Here is a 17,362-nt window from a genome sequence, read left to right as displayed (position 1 = left end):
GATGTGCGCTTTAATGGGAGTCAGAGCTGGTGCTGTGACATAGCAGGTAAAACCTCCACCTGCAATGCCAGCATCTCATATGAGCACTGGTTCCTGTCCTGGCTGCTCCACTTCCAATCCAGTTCCCTGCTAATGTGCCTGGGAAAGCAGCAGAAGATGGCCCAAGTGTTTGGGCCCCTACTACCCATATGGGAGACCTGGATGAAGCTCCTGGCTTCTGCCTGGACCAGTGCTGGTCACTGCAGCCATCTGGAGAGTGAACTCATGGATAGCAGATCTCCCTATCTATCCCCCTCTCTTTTGTAAACAATTTATAAAAAATAGAAAAGTCGTCTTCAAAGTTACTAATAGCATGGAAATATCTCTGTTTTATAACAACAAACAGTATGCAAACCCTTTGTGGAGGGGAACTGTAACTTCTAAAATGCATTGGGGGCCAGCACCGTGGCTCACTTGGCTAATCCTCCGCCTGCAGCACCGGCACCCCAGGTTCTAGTCCCGGTCGGGGCGCCAGATTCTGTCCCAGTTGCTCCTCTTCCAGTCCAGCTCTCTGCTGTGGCCCAGGAACGCAAGTGCTTGGGCCCTGCACCCGCATGGGAGACCAGGAAGAAGCACCTGGCACCTGGCTCCTGGCTTCAGATCGGCGCAGCGGGCTGGCCATAGCGGCCATTTGGGGGGTGAACCAACGGAAGGAAGACCTTTCTCTCTGTTTCTCTTTCTCTCACTGTCTAACTCTGCTTGTCAAAAAATAAATAAATTTTAAAAAAATGTACTGGGAAAAGGAAAAAATGTTTATGCCATAGAAATATTATGGTGGTGGTACATGGCTCAGTGCCACCATGATCTGGGTCTAGGGAGAAGGACTAAAGAAAGGGAAATGTCAGAGGCCTGACATTAAAAGGACACAACATGGGGAAAATGCTGGAGGCAGCCGCACGCGAGCAGGAAGGCAGGCCCAGGAGAAAACGTGCTCTGGGAATGCAGAGGATCCGACAATGCAGCACATGCAGGAGCCTTAGCGTACTCTGCACAATTCCAGGGGTGGGTGTTTGGTCCAGTGATTGCATGCCCGAGTCCCCAGCTGGGGTGCCTGGCTCTGACTCCTGACTCCAGCTTCCTAATGCAGACCCTGGGAGGCAGCGGAAATGGTCCAACTGATTGGATTCCTGCCACCCTGGTGGGAGATCTAGCTCAACTTCCCAGTTCGTGGTTTGGGTCCTGGTCCAGCCCCAGCCTCTGTGGGCATTTAGGGGAGTGAACCAGAGAATGGGAGCACTCCCTGCCTGTCTCACTTTCTCTCTCAATAAAACTTCTCTTAAAAAAAAAAAAAAAAAGTTGACATCAATAACTGTATTGAGTACTTTCTAAGTGTTAGGTACTGGGCTTGGGTTAGAAACGTGGATTTTCAAATAGTACCTACTTAAAAAATTTTTTTAATTTTTTTTTTTAATTTATTTGTAAGGCAGAGAGTAGTGACAGGAGCTGGGGAGGCAGAGGCTGAGATCTTCCATCAGCAGGGTCATTCCTCATATGGCCACACCTGCCATGGCTGGGCTAGGCCACAGCTGAGAGCCCCGAACTCCATTTGGGTCTTTGACATGGGTGCAGGGGCCCAAGCACTTGGGCCGATCTCTGCTGCTTTCCCAGGCACGTTAGTAGGCAGTGGATTGACAGCAGAGCACTTAGGACTCAAACTGGTACCTATATGGGATGCTGGCTTAGCAGGCGACAGTTTAACCTGCTGCCACACAACACCAGTCTCCAGATGCTTTTAAGGAACATTTATTAGACATCATCCAATAAGGAGTGAAAACCATTTACCAAATTGAGCACTGGGTTAAACATGATGAAAATCAGACTACATGAGGGTACTTCAAAGAGCTCATGGAATCATGGGATTGAAAGATAAGTTTCCTTTGGCACAAAAAATTAGAAACCCATGCCTAGTGTTTTCCCAATATGTTTTTTTCCATGAGTTTTTCTGAAGAACCCTTGTGAGGTCTGGCGAGTGTAATTAGACAGTGTATAAGATCCGGGCTGTCCTGAAGGAGCTAGCAGGTGCACCTGTCCCCCATGAGAGCACATTACAGGCCACAGGCAGCCAGGACAGGAGAGGGGTGGGGAGCCAGCCAGCCACCTCGATTCTCAGCCCAAGGGCTACACTTCCCACCATAGGGGATGCGAATTCAGTCCCTTCTAGAAGTGTCTGCTGTTGGATTTCCTCAGGCAAAGGCTTCCTCCCCAGTACAAGGAGGGATGAAGGGGCAGGCAGCATCAGCAGCCCCACGGGCATGGGGGCAAGACCAACCACCCAATCCTGGGGATTCCCTGGCTCACTGATGGCATGCTTCCAGGCTGCCGCCTGCCCCTCCACTGTCCTGAGGCATGGAGTGTGGGGTCAGGGCATCCCTGGGGAGCGGCGACCTTGGCATTAGAGGATGCAGTGACGGGCTGGGAAGAGGCCCCAGGGTTTACCTGTCAGGCTCTCTCACCCTCGGTTTCCTCTTCCACGGCTGCACGCTCGCAGAGCAGCTGAGGCATCAGCGCCGACAGCCAGAGCCACTCTGTGAGAGGCCTCAGCCCATCTCTCAACCCCTCATCATCTGAGCCGCGGGCCCCAGCGCTGGATTATTAAGCACCCAAAAATCACTTTAATATCCTGGAAGAAAGGCGAGGGGTGGATTCGGCGGGAAGACCGTCTTGCGATTTATCTCCCATCCCTCTACGTTGGGTACCAATAGCGGTAACAGAGACTTCTTGCTTCCTAGTCGCCAGGATGCTCGGATTCCATTTCTGGTGGGCACATGACACCTGCTCATCTCAGGAGGTTTGGGGCTCCTGTGCACAACCCATCTGTAAGTGTGGGAGGTCACTGCCCTGTGCCCGAGGCGCTGCCGGAGATAAGGAGCCCATGCACGTGGACGAGGATGCAGGCTTAGAGCAAGGGGCTCCGCGCTCTGTGATCCTGAGCCACACTCAGCTCAAGCTTCTCTCTCTTCCTTAGTAAGAGTAGCTCCTAGGGCTGGCATAGCGGGTAAAGCCGCCACCTGTGACACCGGCATCCCATATAGGTAGGGTGTTCCAGCTACAAATCCAGCCCCCTGCTAATGACCTTGGAAAAACAACAAAAGATGGCCCAAGTGCTTGGGCCCTGGCTACTCATGTGGGAGACCCTCATGGAGTTCCTGGCTCTTGGCTTCACCCTGGTCCAGCCTTGGCCATTGTGGCCATTTGGGGAATGGACTAATAGATAGAAGATCTTTCTTGTGTCTCCACCCCTCTCTCTGTAACTCTGCCTTTCAAAATACTTTTTTTTTTTTTTTTTAAAGAAAGAATGGCTCTCAAAACAGAGTCTCTGGAGCAGCAGCAGCAGCATCCCAGGGGACTTGGAAGAGATGCAGATTCCCAGGCTCCCCCTACATTTGCAGAACCTTGTGGCGGCAGCGGAAGCCCAGCAAGCGTGCCCAAGACTGCGAACCACTGGCCTGAAGCCTGTCAGGCCCCGGACTGGACGCCCTGCGACTCCATACAGGAGGAAGGCGGGGGGCAGGTCCAGGCTCTTATCTGGTTTTAGCCAGGGTTAGAAAATACTATTGTTTTGTGCAAAAGACAGACAAGGGGTCTGCTCTGGCTCTGCCCTTGGCCATTCTGCAGGAGCCAGGGTGTGGCTGGAATCCCAGGCAGGGGGGTTGGGGGCTCTGAATGGCATTGTCTGTGATCCCAGAAGTCAACATTCTCTACCGTCTTCACTGCAAACTTCTAAGCCCCAGAAAGAATGATCTTTGGACCCGCTGACTGGATGAACCATTTCTGAAGAACCCAAGGCAGGGAGTTTACAAAGAACTCTGCAGTGACCTGGCAGGGAGAGGCAGACTCGGGTTTTATGGGGCCCGAAGCTTATGTAACTTTGATGGTTCTGTTTAACAAGGAAAACGATTTGTGATACAGTGTGTCCGCGGACTTTACATAAACACTGAGCACGTGAGCACACCACCAGGGCCGCAGCACGGAGCGGGTCCGCACTTCCCCTCCACGAGCCCTGCTCTCAGCCCAGGAAGGATGCACTTCCTCACCCTGGGCCTTGTTTTGATCCTTTTGCTGGCTGTGACTGGGCCATGACGGCCCACAAATTAACAAGACAATTTTTAGCAAACTCTTTCTCTCCTGGCTGTTCCTTTTTGATTTGCTGTTGTCTGCAGACTGTGTATTTAGTTCCATAAACCACCCTGCACGGTGAGGGAGGGTAAAGGCACCCTGCTTTATTTTTCTGGTACAGATACAAGGTGACCCAGCTCCCGATGTCAATCAAGCTCTTACCAATGGGGTGGAGGTGGGGGTGGGGGGGAACAGCCGTCCTTGGTTATATTTCTCTAACACTTCCTCCTTCCTCTCTCCCTGCCCTCCTCAAACCTGCTCTTCTCCCTGTGATTTCAGTGAATGGCAGCCCCATGCTGGAAGTCAGGCGGATCTGAAGTCTCAGAGCATCTGTCCCTCCCAACATCCAAGGACAGGACCACCTGTGCAAGGCTCACATGAACAGTCAGCAGAACCAGACCTCTGACTCTTGGTGCCAAAGATGCTTAGCCCTTCCACCCCACCCGTGACAGCGAGAGTCTCTCTTCCTATGTGAGCAACAGTCATCTAAGAAGTCCACCAGGGGGCTGGCATTGTGGTGCTATGGGTTAAGCTCCATATCAGAGCCCTGGTTCAAGTCCCAGCTGCTCCACTTCTGATCCAGCTCCCTGCTAATGCACCTGGGAAACAGCAAGCGGCACAGGATGGCCCAAGTGCTTAGGCCCCTGCACCCACCTGGGAGACCCAGATGGAGTTCTTGGCTCCTGACTTTGGCTTGGCCCAGCACTGGCTGTTGTGACCATTTGGGGAGAGAACCAGAGCATGGAAGATCTCTCACTCTGTCATCCTGCCTTTCAAATAATTAAAATTTTTAACAAAGGAAGACATGAAGAAGTCCACCTAGGAACAGGAAGCTGTGTCTCTCAGCACCATGACTCTGGACTTCTGCCCTTCCTGAGTGCCGAATCCTTCGTCCCCCACACACGCGGGAACCCCACGAGCCAGCACTCCTGACAATGGGCCCTGGGCATTCCGAAAGGCTCAGCTGGGACTCACAGAGTTTGGATCCACAGGTTCGTTTTGATACTCAGGGATAGGCTATTCAGCTCCCCCACTGGGCTCTTCAATCTCCTAGTGGAACCTGGAGCCAGGTGCTGGTGCTCAGGCCCCGCCCCGCAGCCCCCATGCCACGCCCTCCCCACGGTCGGGGTCGCCTACCTGAGGACAGCAGGCTCCCGCTGCTCCCGCTGATGATCTTCCCTTTGCTCCCCATGTTGGCCAGCTTCGAGGTCTTCAGTGTCCCGGTCTCGGTCAGGTCAATGGCGATTTCACTCAGGCTTCGCGCCGCATGGATTTTGGACTGAAAGGGGAAGACAAGCAGGTTATGGGGGTGAAGGGTAATCAGTCCCCTGCGCCTGGACCAGGCTGATGGCCCTGATCTGCGGTGTTTTTGTGTTTGGGTTCCTTGGCCCAGTTACCTATTACCAAAACTCTGCCGGAGCAGAGGCGGCGCCCAGCTGACGTCACGCAGGGCCTCCCAAACCTGGGACTCTGTCCCCGCTGCTGTGCCGCCCTGAGGAGCTCAGGCCTGGAGTCCTGAGTAACGCTGGGGAAGTTGCCCGCTGTCACTGAGTGACAGTGCCCATGCGGGGCAGAGGCCGCCCACCACTCAGAGGTGCGTTGGGGTCCGAGGACTGTGACGTGGGAAGGGCGCCCTTCTCAGTTCTGTCCTCTCTCTTCTTTCCTGCCTGGCACTCAGCTCTCAAACATCCGTGATTATAATTAATCTGTGCTTAAACAAGGAGAAGAAACAATTCTTAGGTTTTTAACAATTTTATTGATTTACTTATTTAGCTGAAAGGCAGAGTTACACAGAGGGAAAGGGAGGGCGAGACAGAGAGATCTTTCATCCACTGGTTCACTCCCCAAACGGCTCCAATGACCAGGGCTGGGTCAGGCCAGGAACTTCATCCGGGTTCTCCCATGTGGGGTCAAGGACCCAAGCGCTGGGGCCATCCTCCGCTGCTTTCCCAAGCACATTAGCAGGGAGCTGGATTGGAAGTGGAGCAGCTGGGACGCGAACCAGCACCCCTGTGGGATGTCACCTGTGTCACAGGCAGCAGCTTCACCCACTATGCCACAATGCCAGCCCCTGAATGTTCAGGCTTAGAAGATACGTGACACAAATTCACAAAGTCCCAACACATTCAGGAGTGATTCAAAACCTCTCCAAACGCTGAACCACGCGGCTGTGGAAAGCCCGGAGGCATGAAGTGATGGTGCCCGGGTGACCCCGGCGTGCAAGGACAGGGGCTCGTGCAGTGGCTGCTTCGGGGCTCCACCAGGACAGGGCCCACGCACTGCTCTGCTTGTATTCTGACTCGACTCGTGGAAGATGCACTCGCTGGCGTCTCCAGACGGCAACTGGTCACATAGCAGGTGAGACTAATTAGCAAAGGAGTCTGTCTTACAAGCCTGAAAGTAATTGTTTTTAGTAACGCCATCTGCTTTAGTTACTGCCTTTGGTAACTGAGAATGTTTGTGTTTCCTGCATGTATTGTTTGGCATTTTTTTTTCCTCTCTCTTCAGGAAATCAATTTTTTTATTATGCTACTTGCTCCCTGGAAACAACTCAGAAGGCTACTACAAAGCAGACTTCAAAAAGTTCATGGAAAATGGCATTCAAAGGCAAATTGGTTTTGGTGCCAAAATTTTTGAAATCTTCACCCCTGGTCTTCACAAAGTTCATGAAAAGTGTGTACTATGAAGAAAGTACGTGTGGACTTTTTAAAAACGGTTTTCACACACAAATAAGCTCATTTTAATTCCACTTTCCAGTTGTGAACTTTCCAAAGGACCCTCCCCTCACCCATACCTTTGCTCGTGTGGCCGTCCCTCGGGGCACTGGCCGCAGCGCACACGCAGGTGGAGGCCAACGTTCCAGTTGGGCACAATGTGCAGTTCACGCCTGGCCTGTGTCAGACCACACCAGAGAGACAGCGGGCATCGGGGCAGCGTGGGCTCAGGTCGGGGGAACACCACTGACCTGCCCTTCCTGACTCACAGGGTCGCTTCGACACCCAGGTGCCAGTCCAGGTGCCCTGAGCTGCCAGCAGTGGTTGTCTGAACGCCCAGGCTTTGTTAGCCCTTCCTCCGGCCTCCGCGTTGTCCGTGCTGGCAAGTGACCAGGGCTTCCGGCCGCTTATAGCAAGATGGAAGTTCCACGGGCCAGGGGAGACGCTGAGACGTCCGACTTGTTTTGTTCACCTGGAGTGAATCGTCTTCCTCTACCCCCTCCTCCTCCTCCTCCTCCCCCCCCCCATTGGTCTTCTGCTTATGTCTTCTTTGTTTTGTAAAGTAATCTGATCTCGTTTTTTTTTTTTTTTAATGATTTAATTTACTTATTTAAAAGGCAGATCTACAGAGAAGCAGAAAAGAGAGAGAGGGAGGGAGGCAGGGAGAGGGAGAGAGTGGTTGGGGTCTTCCATCCGCTGGTTCATTCCCCAAGTGGCTGCAATGGCCAGAGCTGCGCCAATCCGAAGCCAGAAGCCAGGAGCCTCTTCCAGGTCTCCCACACGGGTGCAGGGGCCCAAGGACTTGGGCCATCTTCTGCTGCTTTCCCAGACCATAGCAGAGAGCTGGATCTGAAGTGGAGTAGCCAGGTCTCAAACTGGCGTCCACACGGGATGCCAGCACAGCAGGCGGCAGCTTTACTGGCTACACCATGGCGGCAGCCCCACGTCTCCTTTCTAACCTCAGCTCTCTGCCTTGTGCTCAGAATCAGGTCGACCTTTCAGACTGGGACACAATGCCAGCAGCCAGGCCCAGGGAAGGATTTTGGCTTGCGGCAGAAAACAGGAAGGGCCTTTTCTTGCATTTCCACCCTTGGTCTCAATAGCACCGGCCGACTGAGCGGTGACCCTCGGAGCATGCGCACACAGATGAGCCATTCTGCTCTTTCTGCACTACTTAACTGGGAGCCACGCACTCCCACAAAGCGGTCGGCACAGCCACAGTGACAGGGCATTAACCCAGGCGGGCCCGCGGACACCTACCCGGCTCTGAAGGCAGAGGGCAACCTGGCTCTTCCTGATGAACCACGGCTGCACCTCCCTGCTCGACCTCCCTCACCCTCAGATTCCTGTCTGCAGGATGAGGAGCAGCACGCCCGCGCCGCACCGCTGTGATAAAGTCTAAATTAGATAATATATTTGCAACAGGAACAGGATAGAAGTTGGGCCTGGCAGTAATTTACTAAACAGGGGTAGATTGATGGCTCCACCTGATCCTTGAGAGACCTCATTCATCACACGCAAGGCCTGTCCTCCGCCCCACCCCCAGCTCCTGCCACACATCAGCCCCCCCCTCCAAGGTCGGGAAGGAAAACATGGGAAAGGGAACACCAGATATCCTTTCTTAGGGAGCCTAGGTCCTTAGCAGCTTTAGGCAGCGATCAGATTTCTGTCTGCAGTGGAGACATCACAAGGAGCTGACAGGCTTGGGCGGTGGGAGCGGAGGGGAGTGGGGGAGTGGGGGTGGGGCAGGGGCTCTGTTCTCACAAAGTTAAGACTTTGGGGCCAACCCAAAAGAGTCTCCAAACTTGTGCACAGCCTTTGTGTGCCCTATAAATGCCACCGGGCTTTATTACTGATAACACTGTGAGGAAGGCTGCGTTGTCCCTACGGCGCTCTCTGCTCTCACTCCAGGCGGAGTGAATAGCAAGCAGATCAGATTGGGGGAAACAAACAAACAGATTCAGAAGAAGGAACACTGTTTGGATCGGGGCCAACTCCAGAAGTCCCCACCGTGAGTTCAGAGGGAAAGTGTCAATGTGTACTCTAAATAATGTGCGCTTTCAAATGTTTTCCCTGGAAGGCCACGGCATCCCCTGGCTCCAGGCGACGCAGGAAGCTGGGACCCAGCTGACAGCAATTGTGATCTTTCGGTTGATGGGAATTAGGGCTGGTGCAGCTTCTCGTTCTGCACCGAGCCTCAAGACGCCAACTTGCACAGCTTCCTCTACTCCACCTGTGGCTGGAGAGCGGTGCTGAGGTGTACATGGTGGGGAGCTGATGGTGGGAGGGGGAGAGCAGGCGAGAGAGAAAGTGTGTGTGTGTGTGTGTGTGTGTGTGTGTGTGTAGTATGCATGTGACAGAGGCATTTTCTTAAATGATTTACACAATGCCTCTGCAAGAAGAAAATCGCCGAGTGTCAGAGACGAACATGAGACCTCTTGGCTGCTCCCCTTGCTGACTCAAACCACTAGACCGCACTTGTCTCTCCGGGGTTGATAAACATCGCTTGGGAGGCCTGGACTTTGCCGACACACTCCGGAGAAAGGAATGGTTGGCACGGCCTGTTTCTGCAGAGTGTGAAACCAGGCCAGGACGCCAGCCTACACCAATTGTCCAGAAATATTCTGAGGTTCTTGCCCCAGGCCTGTCGGCCGTCACTCACTCAGCTGCCCGGAGGGGAGGATCCTCATCACCACTCTGTGAAGACCAGCCTTCAGCAGGTGTTGTGATGTAAGTCCTCCCCGGGAACCTCATCATCTCCACCTTGATTCGAGGGCCTCTTAGAGAACTCAAGCTTCACGCAAGTCTTGGGCAGGGGACAGCATGTCAGATCAATAATGATGTTGATAAAAGCACAAATAGGCCAGCGCCGCGGCTCACTAGGCTAATCCTCTGCCTTGCGGCGCCGGCACACCGGGTTCTAGTCCCGGTTGGGGCGCCGGATTCTGTCCCGGTTGCCCTTCTTCCAGGCCAGCTCTCTGCTGTGGCCAGGGAGTGCAGTGGAGGATGGCCCAGGTCCTTGGGCCCTGTACCCGCATGGGAGACCAGGATAAGCACCTGGCTCCTGGCTTCGGATCAGCGCGGTGCGCTGGCGGCAGTGCGCTGGCCGCAGTGGCCATTGGAGGGTGAACCAACGGCAAAAAGGAAGACCTTTCTCTCTGTCTCTCTCTCTCACTGTCCACTCTGCCTGTCAAAAAAAAAAAAAAAAAAAAGCACAAATACATCCACCAGTCATTTGGCCAAGGAACCAGGTAGGCCAAGTGGGGAAAGCAAAGCATGAGTGATAAAAAGGCTCGTCTGGGGGCACTGAGCTAGAAAGCAGAGCTCCCCAACTTCCAATCGGGGAAACTCATTCTTCATCTGTCTCTGGAGGTTAGGAGTAGGTTCCTCTTGGAAGCACAAGGGCCCTAGCACACCTGTGGGCATGCAAGACTTACTGGGTGAAGTTCTCTCCCTGCTTAGAGTGTGGACATGTTCATCCATCTCCCAGGGTAACTGTGAGTGACAGCTGACTGTGCTAATCTGGTGGGGCCTTTGGGTTTGCCCCGAGACAATGCTTCTTGTTAATGCTCATTAACCTCCGACTACTTCTTGTGTGATTTGCTCTTGGCTTCGAGGGGCCCACCTGTGAACCTGTTCAATCAGGCTTCTCGGGGAGTGGGGCTGCAGAGCCCTGAGGACAGGCATCCCCAGACACTTAAGAGACCCTCCATGGGGCTGGTGCTATGGCCAGTGGGTTAAAGCCCCTACCTGTAGCGCCAGCATCCCATGTGGGCACCGGTTCAAGTCCTGGCTGCTCTACTTATGACCCAGCTTCCTACTAATGCATCTGGAGAATGGCCTGCACCTATATGGGAGACCTGGAAGAAGGTCCTGACTCCTGGCTTTGGATCGGCTCGTCTCCAGCAGTTGGTGGCCATGTGGGGGGGTGAACCAGAGGATAAAAGATGTCTCTGTCTCTCTCTTGGTCTCTACCTCTCTGTAACTCTGTATTTCAAATAAATCTTTAAAAAACAAAAAAAGAGAGAGAGACCCTCCGTGCAAACCTGCAGCACGGGGTGGGGGGAGGGGCTGACAGCTCACATTGATCATCCTCTGGCTGACACACTTTGTTTTTCCCTCTCCACGTTGCAGCACCAGGGTGCGTGTGGGTCTGCTCTCCAGAAGAAGTGGCAGTGGGCTCAGGAGACTCTACCCCTCACTACCCACCCCGGGCCGACACAGAGGACGAAATCTACATTCAGAGGCGCTGAAACACAACTCTTGCCACTGGACAGCGAAATGCTGACCCCCACCCCCACCCCCCACTCCCTGTCTCAACAGACAGCACAAGTCAAAACAGCTTTGGCCCTCTTCCTTTGGAGCTCAGCGGCCTTTAGGTTTCCTGGGCCATCATCAGAGGAGAGCAGTGGACGACTCACATGACGCCCGCCCTGCACTCATTCACCCCCCAGAAAATGACCATCTAGTGGGTCAGGAGGACTGGGTCGAGAAGCAGACGTGTTACAAAGGGGAAAGAGCCTGCCACAGAGAGACAGGCCCTGACTTAAGACCGATATACAAGTGGGGGGATGGTGGCCCTTCTTCCTGTCCTCTTTTCTTACTACCTCTCTCTTCTTTCCCCCTCTCTACCTCCCAACTTCTCTCCTGTGGAGAATGAGTGACTCACAGAACAGGAAAAGAAAGGCAAAAGAATCTCAGGAGGGCACCAATCCAGGAAACCGCAGGCCCCATAGGTGCAGGGCCCAGCCGGCTGCCGCCTCCAGAGAAGCCTCCCATGGGTTGGGGGGGCACACCTGCTCAGGACTAGGGGGCCTGTCTGGCTCTGGATTCCACCACCACAAGCCAGAGGGATCCCGAGAGAAGTGCAGGGCCCATCTTGACAGCACTTTCTCCTGTGGGGCAATGAAGGGGAGTGGCTTGGGGGGGTTGCGGGTGGCAGGGGCGGAAGCTGGAGGAAGAGGGGGCAGAGTGTTGACAGAAGCCCCGTGTGAACGGCGCACACGTCATCCTCCCACCCACGTGAACACGCAGGAGGATGACTGTTTACCCAGGCCCCAGGCTCCAGGTCTCCCTTAGGGAAGCAGGGTTGCTGTGTGTTTTTTTTTTTCTTTCACTTTTCCAGTTTTGCATATTTAAAAACGGAGTTGGCAGTTGGAAAAGCCTGGAGGGTTTTCACAGCAATTACTCTCAACAGTTAGATGGTGTCTGTTCCTTGAGGGTGGTTGCTTTTTTTTTTCCCCTCCTTCTTCTTCTTTCAAAAAGAAAACAATATGCCACTGTTTAAACACCAAAAAGGGCTTGGCGGCTTGCTCCCAGGAGGGTCTCCGGAGATTCCAAAGCACGTTCGGAATTCTGACAAAAGGCCACACCTGGTTGTGGGAAGTGGGTTGTGTGGCGCTAACCGTGGCTCGGCCGGAGCTCTGGGACCGGGCTGCATGGCACGCACTCTCTTGAAGAATGCACCCTCTTAGAAAACCTGCCTTCACCTCTCCTCCTCGGAGCACTAAAAGGCAAGCCTGGACCCATGCATGTCTCAGGCGGCCTGAACACGGGGTGCCTCCCTCCTCCATCCAATTCTGATCCTCCAGTGAGCGCCCCGAGAGTCAGCCCAAGGCTCAGAGGAAGGTCTGGTCACTCACCTTACTCTGCTTTCTGTCCAGGTAGAACTGGTGCTGGCTAATGGCCATAGCCCAGATGGACTTGATCAATGCTGGACACGCATACCATGTGTGCACTGCAATGCCACTGTGCCCGAACGTCCTCCTGGTCACCGAGGCCCTGGGAAAGCGAGAATCGTGAGGTTCCACCACGCTGGTGCTAACACACAGCTTTCACCGAGGACCCCCTGCGTCCCACGGGCCCACGAAGGTGACAGCTGAGCTGCCACACTGATACAAGCAGTCACACGCTCACACACTCAGGGCAGGTGAGTTCTTTTCTCTGTACCACAGGACTTCCCACAGCACTCGCACTGCAGGTGCCGGGGCAGATCTGGTCATCAATTTCAGCACACACAGAGGCAGGGGCACCTGCAGATCCCAGGCCTGGGCCACACCTTTATAAAGCTACATGAGGCACATGAACATGGGGCACACCAGTCTCAGGGTAATTCGTCTCATTAGTGGAGTCTGGTTGGGGGAAGGGTTATATACTCACTTTCCCACTGGAGTATATTTTGTGGAACGGGCAGATTAAATCTGAGAGTAAATGAATCTGAGAACGTGTGTTGGCTTGTACACCCTTGGGCATCCATCTGTCCGTGTGTGTGTGTGTGTGTGTGTGTGTGTGTGTGTGAGAGAGAGAGAGAGAGAGAGAGAGAGAGAGAGAAAGAGAGAGGAGGTGATGGGAAGTTGGGCGGGGTTTAGGGTGCTTGATTCATAGATCAGAAGAAACGTGTGTTTCTAAGATCAAGAAATCTAATTTGGAAGAAATCTTGGAAAACCAGGACTCCTGAAAAGTAGCATTTTCTTTTTCATGGCAAATCTCTCTCACAGGACGTTGAAAGCTGCTCCTGTCATCTTATTTTGGGGGGTTAAAGACTGAACAGGTCTTCTCCACTCTGCAGGAGAAATTCCAGCCCAGAGGTCGGCTCAGGATGCTGACCGCTGGCGGGGTCTCCCCTCCCCCCGGAGTAAACAGCAGTTCAGGGGAAGCTGCGAGCAGGGCATGAGATCACTGCCAAGGAGGCGGCAGGGATGGAGGAGGGGCCCCGGGGGCCTGGGTCGCTGCACAAAGAAGCCTCGCTCTGAGCTCCGGTTTGGTTTCCAAAGCAATTGCCGGGCTGGGAGGGAACAAAACTCCTTTCTTCCCCCAGGAAAGCTGAAGCAGAGAGGACAAGGGACGTGGAGTGGCTTTCAGTCAAGGCAGTTCAAGCCGGGCAGGGCCAGGGCTGCTGCTGCCAAGGTGAGCTGTGTGCGGGAGGGCTGGGGAGCTCCAGACGAGCACCCACACCACACACCCTCAGAGGTGTTCTGGGCTCCCTCGCAGCTTGTCCCCCACCCAGGCCCACCCCAGCCCACCCCACGGACCCCTCTCTGCTGCCCAAACTTTAGACGTGCACCATTTGCCAAGCCTAGGAACTGCAGAGGCAAAGGCAGATGTGCAGGGAGGCTGTGCAGGACAAATCCCACTGCACGTTGCGGACCGCGCATGTGCTGACCAGCCCAGGAAGCACCCTCTCCCCTTGGATGGCTGCTACCCATGACACCTGAGTCACTTGGCCACCATGGCTGACGCCATTCCCGGCCTGGGGAAGGGCCTGGGCTCCGAACACCATCCCATTGTGAGGTCAATCAGATAAAGGCTTCCCTGCTCCAAGGAAGCAAAGCCACAGGCAAGAGGATGACAGACTCAACGTGCAAAGCACCATGGGACTGTGGAAAGAGAGCTCACTGAGTCACTGCAGCCTTGGCTCCGCCACGGTGTCACCCGAGACAATGCTCCCTTCCTTGGGTGTGGGGAAGAAGTGTCTTGCAAGCTGAGGTCCACCTGGGTTCCTCCCTGGGCCTCTCCCCTCACCCTGGGATGGCACGGGACTCTGGGGGGGTTGCTCCCCCATTTCCCTCTTCTCTGCACACCAGACACTCTCCCACCCACCTGTGCCTCAGGGCCAAGGAAACACCCACCTGACACTACAGCCCCTCTCAGGGCTCCCGTTCTCATCCCCTGTGGGGTTCAGCTCAGACGTCTCCTTCACAAGCAGCGGCTCCTCACCCACACTGACCCCTGGCCACTGCCTCATTCACCGTCCATCGCTTCTTGGCCTTTCGGCTAATAGCAAGTGCATTCACCGTCCATGCCTGGGCCCATTTGACACCCGGTACCCATTGGGGAGAGTGCAGTGGTCAAGCACGGGGGCTTTGGAGCCAGACTTTGTGAGTTCAAATCCTGCCTCTACCAGGCCCTAGCAATCTATAGCCTGTGGCAGATTCATCCTTCGTGCCTTGGCTTCTCAAGAATAAATCTCCACTGGTGTCTTGGAGTCGCAGTGAGCACTAGAGAGAACACGTGCGCCAGTGTGTAGGAGATGCCACGTGCAGCAAGCAGTTCCTTCTCTCGCTGCCCAGGCCTCTGCCTCTGCCAGCCTCCTGTTCCCCACGGGGCCTGGCACACGGTGGCTCCTCCCCAAATGTGAAGTTGAGCACTGTTCTTTACTAGGCTGCAGATGACTCTTAATAGCAGTCCGTAAAGTTTGCACCCTTTCCTACCCTCTGGGCTTCGGAAAAGGAAAGGGGACTTAGTATCACACCACTGGATGGATGACACATACAGACACATGCGTGTGCATGCACACACACACACACACACATACAGTGAAAGGATTTGTCCAAGATGCAGCTGAGTTAGCAGAATTCCCAGGCCAGCATGAGCATGGTGAGCCTGTCCATCCCTGGGGCTCAAACCCCTGGCCCATTCTTCCTTTTCTTCCACCCGACCCACCGTGACAAAATGCATTTCAACCTCTCCACCCTGAAGTCTCCCCCCTCCTCTCCCGTGCCTGAGAGTCTGGTGTGACCCAGCTGGCCGGGAAAAAACAGAGTGAGTTCCCGCTTGGCTGGAGTCTTCCCCTCAGTCTGTCTTTCCCCTCCTGGCCCATGCAGATGGATCTGAGGGCCCCAGGAAGCACGGGACGAGCTGTCTTGCTTCACGCAATCAGCATCACCCAGCGCGGCAGGGCCACAGGGCTCTGACAGGTCCTCTGCTTGCAAGTGCCGGCGTAGCTGTGGGGCTGGGATAAGCCGCCCCACAGAGGCTGCCCCTGCAGATTACGCGGCATGGCAGCAGCCTGGAGTCCCACTGGGTATATCACGGGCTGCAGGGCACCAGGGGACATCCAGAGCTCCTGGGCAGGCCAGGCGGCTGGCTCTGTCTGCTCAGGGTCCATGTGTGAGGGGGACTCGGTGCCAGCTCCTCCCTCTAAGCCCAGGGCCAGGTGTCAACACCACCCAAACGCACTTTGCTTCCCCACACGGAGTCAGGATCCTTTTGCTAGCTTTTCAGGGCTGTCTTTTGTCAGTCTGTCTTTGGAGCATCAGAAAGTGACTGATTGTTAGGTGTCAGGGCTGGTTTTAGGGGAGTTCTTCCACCAGTCGTGGGCCGGCAGACAAAGAGAGGGAGAGTGGAGGGCAGGAGCTGCCCAGACCTCATTCCAGTCTGGGGCCCTATTGTCTGGCATCTGACTTTGGACTCTCGGGCTTCCATGCTGGGTGGTGGGGAGAAGGACTGTGCTGCTTTCTCATCCACCCACAACACTCACATCCTCAAATCACAGCTCCGGGAATGCAACACCTGGGCACAACTGCTTCGGTGACAGATTCCTCTCGGGGCTCGCTGTCCTGCCCGAAGCACTCTTAGGAGTTCGGACAAGGAATCCTTCCAACTTTCCCCACAGGTGTGCAGGCCACTTCCCCGTTCAGTCTAGTGTTGGCTCAGACGTGCCACTCAGCCTTCCTGAACACACACACACACACACACACACACGCACGCTCACATTCACGCACGCATGGGGACCCACTGCGTTTATCGGCAGAAGCAGCACAAAGTGGAGCCTTCCTGTCGGATCTGGGCTCCGTCCTCCCCGATTCACTGTCCTCTCTCTCCCCCTTGCCCCGAATGGAACACAAACTATGACAGCTACAAATAAGCCCCAGTTCTCCTCCGGCCAGCGCTCCCCACGGGCAAAGCACATCGAAAGCTTACCTGCGTGGGTCATGAACTTCCACAGAAAACTTCTTCTCTCGGAAATACAGGTTTTCCAACTGCCTCCATTGGAAGATCTGGACAGAAAACAGCGTGGTTTAAGGGCGGGAGCGGCTGGTTCACGGGCTGCCGCAGTCCCTGCTTGGCTGGTTAACTTTCGACAGCTGGCAGTTTCCTTATCAAGGCAGACAGTCCAGTTGTTGGCGCCTCCTCCTCCTCCTCCTCCTCCTCCGCCTCCGCCTCTTGCTTGAGATACACAGCAGCCCGGGCGGCGGTGGACACACACACACACACACACGCACACACACACACACACCCCAGCAGCAACAGCGGCTCTCCAGTCCACAGCCAGCAATGTGGGTGTGGGTTTTCCTGCAGGTCTCTTTAACGGAGAACAAAACAAGTTCTTTTCAAGTTGTCCCCCTTTTGCTTTGCCTTTGTTGAATGCTCCAAGACAGTTGCCCGGTTCTGCAGACTTCTCCCTCCCAGGAGAGGGGGGCGGGGAGGGGGGAAGGGAGCCGAGGGGAAAGGGAGGGAGGGAAGGAGGGAGGGGCAGGAGCCCAGAGGAAAGCACTCTCAGAAGGAAGCAGTAGCCATCTGCCTGGAGTGCTGAACGGAGCTTCCTCCCTTCTAGTGCTGAAACGGGAAGGCGTTCAAATCCCAGCCTCCCATCGGGACTCCACTTCCTGCCCACTCATGTAAGCGCCAAGGGCGGAGGCTGCTGGGATGGGAGAGGGAGAGTCAGAGACGGGGTTAGGCAGCTCGGGATCACAGTGTGAGCCTGGCAAGCC

At 54.8% G+C, this 17,362-nt stretch overlaps 1 protein-coding gene across 10 annotated transcripts in view; it reads right to left on the bottom strand.

The window, feature by feature from the left end:
- Positions 1-17,362, bottom strand: part of FRMD4A (FERM domain containing 4A) — a 647,838-nt gene that overhangs the window by 39,591 nt on the left and 590,885 nt on the right. For all 10 annotated transcript variants that reach the window (XM_051820846.2, XM_051820845.2, XM_051820848.2 and 7 more), the window contains 3 exons: positions 16,572-16,648; positions 12,512-12,650; positions 5,293-5,434 (listed from right to left, as the gene is read on the bottom strand). In XM_051820846.2, coding sequence (XP_051676806.1) covers positions 5,293-5,434; positions 12,512-12,650; positions 16,572-16,648 — 358 coding nt within the window. The remainder of the gene's footprint in view (positions 1-5,292; positions 5,435-12,511; positions 12,651-16,571; positions 16,649-17,362) is intronic.

Source organism: Oryctolagus cuniculus, chromosome 13, assembly GCF_964237555.1.
Source record: "Oryctolagus cuniculus chromosome 13, mOryCun1.1, whole genome shotgun sequence".
Classification (NCBI taxonomy): domain Eukaryota; kingdom Metazoa; phylum Chordata; class Mammalia; order Lagomorpha; family Leporidae; genus Oryctolagus; species Oryctolagus cuniculus.
This window is presented reverse-complemented; position numbering and strand designations above follow the sequence as displayed.